The sequence below is a fragment of the Prinia subflava genome, chromosome 8, assembly GCF_021018805.1.
Source record: "Prinia subflava isolate CZ2003 ecotype Zambia chromosome 8, Cam_Psub_1.2, whole genome shotgun sequence".
NCBI classification, from domain to species: Eukaryota; Metazoa; Chordata; class Aves; order Passeriformes; family Cisticolidae; genus Prinia; species Prinia subflava.
The window spans coordinates 8,484,600-8,489,835 of NC_086254.1; the positions used below are offsets into that span (position 1 = coordinate 8,484,600).

At 48.4% G+C, this 5,236-nt stretch overlaps 1 protein-coding gene across 4 annotated transcripts in view; it reads left to right on the plus strand.

Annotated features, from left to right (window-relative positions):
• PPM1E (protein phosphatase, Mg2+/Mn2+ dependent 1E) overlaps positions 1–5,236 on the plus strand; it is a 58,651-nt gene that overhangs the window by 49,649 nt on the left and 3,766 nt on the right. For all 4 annotated transcript variants that reach the window (XR_010081067.1, XR_010081068.1, XR_010081069.1 and 1 more), the window contains exons 3-6: positions 1,864–2,063; positions 3,434–3,622; positions 4,118–4,261; positions 4,514–4,607. Coding sequence is in view for 1 of the 4 variants with exons in the window: in XM_063402801.1 (XP_063258871.1) it covers positions 1,864–2,063; positions 3,434–3,622; positions 4,118–4,261; positions 4,514–4,607 (627 nt within the window). In the remaining 3 variants the exon portion in view is untranslated. The remainder of the gene's footprint in view (positions 1–1,863; positions 2,064–3,433; positions 3,623–4,117; positions 4,262–4,513; positions 4,608–5,236) is intronic.

The following is a 5,236-nucleotide window of genomic DNA, read 5'->3' on the forward strand; positions in this document are numbered from 1 at the left end:
AATGTCCCATTACCCAGTTGTTCATGTTCTAGGAGATGGATCCTAGAGATCTCCAAAGAGATCTGGAGTTCCCAGATTAAGGAAAACCTTGGTCTTGGTTCTGACCCCACTGTCACACTGTCCATGTTTTCAGCACAGCTCATAAAATATGGCACTAAAAAGCAGGATCTGATTCCTGTTATTCTTCCTACCCTCGTTCTGCCCTGTCATCTTTGGGAACATCAATGCCTGAGCTGGATTTCCCAGTCGCTGTCGTGCAGCTCAGCAAAACTTCCAACCTTGGGGATTTGGGAGCAGCAGGAGGGAAATGAAATTCTCCGTGACACAACCGCAGTGACAGCTGAGTCAGCTCTGGCTCAGCGGAGCAACATTAACAATTGATGAGTAATTTCCAGCTGTGGGGGGGTGGCTTTTATTGTGGTATTTTATTATTCTCCTGTTTTAACCTCACGAGCAGTTCCTGATGATGCTGACAGCAGGCACGGTCCCCTGGGAAGGGGACAGCCACACGGCTCTGCCCTGTGCCCACCTCACCCTGCCCCGTGGGGAGAAATGGGAGAGCAAAATCTGTGGGCTTTCCTCTGGAAAACACAACCTGGACACCTCAGGTTGGCCGTGTTCCCCCTTTAAATACGTTACCCAAAGAGATTTGTGGTGGCCCCAGGGGGAGCAGGACGGGTGGGTGTGGAACCCCCACACTCACACTGTGGCACTGGAGGTTTGACAGAGTTGTTTGATTTCCACCCCTTGGTTTTAAAGCTGTGTGAACAAGGAGCCAAGGTTCTTTTTGGTTATTTATCCAGTGTATTTTCAGCATGATGCCTCTTGATTGAACCAACTCATAATTAACAGAGCTGGGACAGTATCTTGTTCTTAAGGGTCTTGGGCCCCTGGTCACTGTAGACAGAAATTTGTAAATTTTAGACTTAAATTACTTAAATGTTAAAGTAAATGCTGCTTTTAGGCTCTTCACAGAATTGCTGTAAACCAAGAGACGCTGCAAATCTCCCCTCTCGTCCCTGCATGTGAGCCCCTCCTCCTCCAGGAGTGATTGGCACTCCTGGGTTGCTGCTTTCAGCTTTGAAGATCCCCGGCTTTGGTGAGGGATGGTGAACAAAGAGATCTGGATGTGTTCACTCTGATGCTGACTTCCTGTTTTCCTCTCCTGAATTTCAGAACAAATGTCAAGTGCCTGAGTTTTCACGTTCGAAAATGACAATTTCTCAGGAGTGACAGTTCAGCATTTTCTTAAATTTGAGGCCTTTATGGTTTTCTCATTTGCTCAGGCAGATTTCTCTGACACACCGTTGTCAGGAATATGGGAATAACAGGAAATCTGGAAATAGCTAAGAAGGCACCTGTGCACTGCTGAAAGTGCACAAAACATCTTAAAATGACTCTACTAATTTCTGCAGATTGTTTCCACTGTCTTGCCTCAGCCCTGCAGTGAAGTGAGGTTTAGAATAGAGAATTTAGTCCAAACCCAGTGTGTCCTTGTCACAGAGGGTGGGTTTTGTAGGTGACACCCTGTGCCATGACAAAACCCTTGTCAGAGCAGGGCCACACCAGGAATCCAACATTTTTCGTGCCTTTCATTTTCTCTCCTGCTGCAAATGAGTTCCCCAAAGGCACAGGGAAATGTTTAAGTTAAAAAGACAAACAAACAATGAGCTGCTTACTGATGAATGCTGATTATGGTGAGTTTGGCTTCCTCTTTTCATGCATCAGAGCCCAGAATTTCCCTGCTGACATCAACTGCTTGGCTAAAATGGTTTTGTTTCATCTTTGTAATGTATGCAAGGGAGAAAACTCTGACTTAATAACACTCTCAATGCTTTTATTTGTGGTTTGTGCCTCCCCCAGAGATCGAGACGGTGAAGTTGGCCCGTTTAGTTTACAGCAAACTGCACGAGATCTGCAGCAACTGGGTGAAAGATTTCCCCCTGCAGCCCAAGCCCCACCGCTACTACGAGACCTCCATCCACGCCATCAAGAACATGCGCAGGAAGATGGAGGACAAGCACGTCTGCATCCCCGACTTCAACGTGCTCTTCAACCTCGAGGTGGGCACGGGGCTCTGCCATCAGTTTTCATCCCAGGTTTCCATCCTGGGAAAGCAGAGGGTTTTCCACTGGGGAAGGGAAAGGTGGTGGAGCTAAGCAGGGTTGGCAGCTGCACCTCACAGTTCATCCCTGAAGCCACCTGGCAGCCAGGGGTGGGTCTGTTTTGCTTTTGCAACCCTTCCTCTCAGCAGGAGGAAGCCAAAAGCAAAAATAAGGAAATTAAGTAAAAAACCCCAAAACTTACAGGACTGTGGGATGCAGCTCACACACAGTTCTAGAAATGTGAGTAGTTTGGTGGAACTGGGCCTTGTCTTCCCTTCCATAAATTTCCTGATGTGGCCATTGGTCAGACACTCATTCATGTTCTCCCTTGAGATATAAAACTGGACACTGAGGAATGGAAAGTAAAAGAAAATGGCAAGAATTTTACCTTAAGGATCAAATTGCTGCATAATTGCTTTACAATTACACCCTGTCACTTTAATAACTATCTTCTGCCCCATCCACATTCTTACCTTTAAATTATATTAATGCAAACAGAGGCAGATGTTTCCTTTGCCTGTCAATTGCCAGCTTTCTTATTCCAATTTGTGTTGGAGCCCATTACCTAAAAATTACAATGTGCAAATATTCCAGTCACTGAGCTGGCTGTCAAGGTTGAATTGGCTCTGTCAGTGGGTTGGTGTTGTGTGTGTGAATAGGCACAGGAGTTGCTGTCTCCTGGTACCACGTTGTTTCTCTGAACAGAGCAGGGGAAGCTGAGAAAACTGCCTTGAGGATGAGTGATTTTGCTGTATTTGATTTGTGAATGTAACCACAATTTTCTGATGAGAGAGCACATGCAGTTTTTTTAAAACACGGGCATCTGAGATGTTACATTTCAGATTTAAGGAAAAAAGAAGAGTGAAAGCAGAGGCTGGCTGGCTTCACATTTTAACTGTACTGGCATTTTATCCCTGGTGGATTCCAGTCATGATGTAGACTTCATGCAAACTGTATTGGATGTTCTTCTCTCTCTGTGGTTTTTGCAGTCACAAAATCTCCTGCACAATTTGATGAGAATGGCACTTCCCATTTGAGTTTGACTGAGCTGTAACAAATGGGGCCTGAGGAGCACTGGGAGCACTAACAGGGGATTCTGGCAGGGCATCCCTTGCACTTTGCTGGTAAAATTCAACAACCAGGTGGAAATTTCCCATTGATGCAAGTGCAGGTGGTCAGGGTAGTTTTCTTTTCCAGTGGAGACTCTGTCTCTAATTGCAATTTAATGAGGACAGCACAAACCCCAAGTTCAAAGCTTTAACACAATCCCATGAGCTGTTGGTGTCGCTTTCACCTGAGTTTTTTCCTCCCCGTGTTTCCACTGGCAGGACCAAGAAGAACAAGCTTATTTTGCAGTGTTTGATGGTCATGGGGGAGTGGATGCTGCCATCTATGCCTCCATCCACCTGCACGTGAACATGGTCCACCAGGAGATGTTCCAGCACGACCCGGCCGAGGCCCTGTGCCGAGCCTTCCGCGTCACCGACGAGCGCTTCGTGCAGAAGGCAGCCAGGGAGGTGAGGGGCCCCAGAGGCATCCCCTGGGAATCCTGCCCCTCCAGAGGGGGCTGAGGCACACACAGTCAGCACACAGCTGTCCATGCACTGGTCTCTGCTGGTGGATTTCTGCCCATAGCTTCACATCCCATAAAAACGTCAGCTCCTGCTTCTCACAGCTTCCAGCTCGTCTGAAGGACGCTGCTGCCATTCCCACACTCACCTGCCCACCAGGCTCAGCCCTTGGGCTCACTGACACACGGGTGTGCTGCCAGTGCCAGGAGCAGTCCCAGCAGTGCCCAGGCCCTGGCAGGGGGCTCCCGTGCCAGGGATGTCACGGGGCACGTTCAGCTTCAGCCAGGATGGCTCTGAGGGGCTGCCAGTGAGCAGTCACAGCCGTAGGGAAAGCACTGCCTGCTCCTCCCTGGGAACAGGCTCTGTGCTGCAGTTTCAACGTGTTCTGTCCCTGAGTTAAGGAAGAAAAGGCTTTGAAATGGAAATGTGGTTTTTTTCCAGAGTCTGCGCTGTGGAACCACCGGGGTGGTGACTTTCATCCGAGGGAATATGCTGCATGTGGCTTGGCTGGGGGACTCCCAGGTCATGCTTGTGAGGAGAGGCCAAGCTGTGGAACTGATGAAACCCCACAAACCAGACCGAGAGGTGAGAGGGGCCTGTCTAAACCCTCTGGGCAGTGACCAGCACAGGTACCAGCTCTGGGGGAGCACTGCCATGCCAGGATCTCTTTGGGCAGCACTGCATATTCCACTTATCCTGGTTTGTTTGGATCTGTGTGCAAATCCTTTGTCTCACGGGGCCTGCCGTGTTTGTGAAAATCCAGATACTGACGGGAGTGCTGAGTGTGTGATGCAGCTCTGATTGCTCTGTGCAAACCTCTCTTGTGTTGCTGTTCAGGATGAGAAGAAGAGAATCGAGGCCCTGGGCGGCTGCGTGGTCTGGTTTGGAGCCTGGAGGGTGAACGGGAGCCTCTCTGTCTCCAGAGCTATTGGTAAGAGAGAGCCTTCGTTTCTTTTTGAGACTTGCTTTGCTTTTTAACTATAAAATTTTAATTTTCTAGTCATCAAAATTTGACATACAGCTGAAGATAGACCTATGAGCAATAACCTCTATTTTTCCCCCTACAGTCTGAGGGAATAATTTCCAAATAATTGCTTTAACTTGGGGTAAGAGTCATTGGCTCCACACTGAGTTAATAAAGGGCTGCTGGAAGCTGTGGCTGTGTTACATTCCCCTGTGGGAATGTCCTCAGGGACCCCTAGAGCTCGTGTCATGTAGTTTGACCTTTCCTTCCCTTTCTGACCCCATTGGCTGTGTGCCAACTTGCCCCACCCTCAGATGTCCTGAGAAAAGACCCTGTTCCCCTGGGCACGTCCTCTTTCCCCTGGAGACCACCTGGAATAAACATCTTACTGCAGCTAAGGGTGAGAGCCTCTTTTGAATCCTTTTTCCTGTCTTTTGATATATTCCTCCAAGGCCTGTGAAGGACTGAGCTATCTTGGACCCTTAAGGGAATTAAAGGAGGTTTTATTTATCAATTAGTGCCCAACATGGGTTTTTTTAATTTCTAGAAGCACGGCTGCAAACCCTCAGTCGTGTTTCTCTGCTGTTCCTCCACAG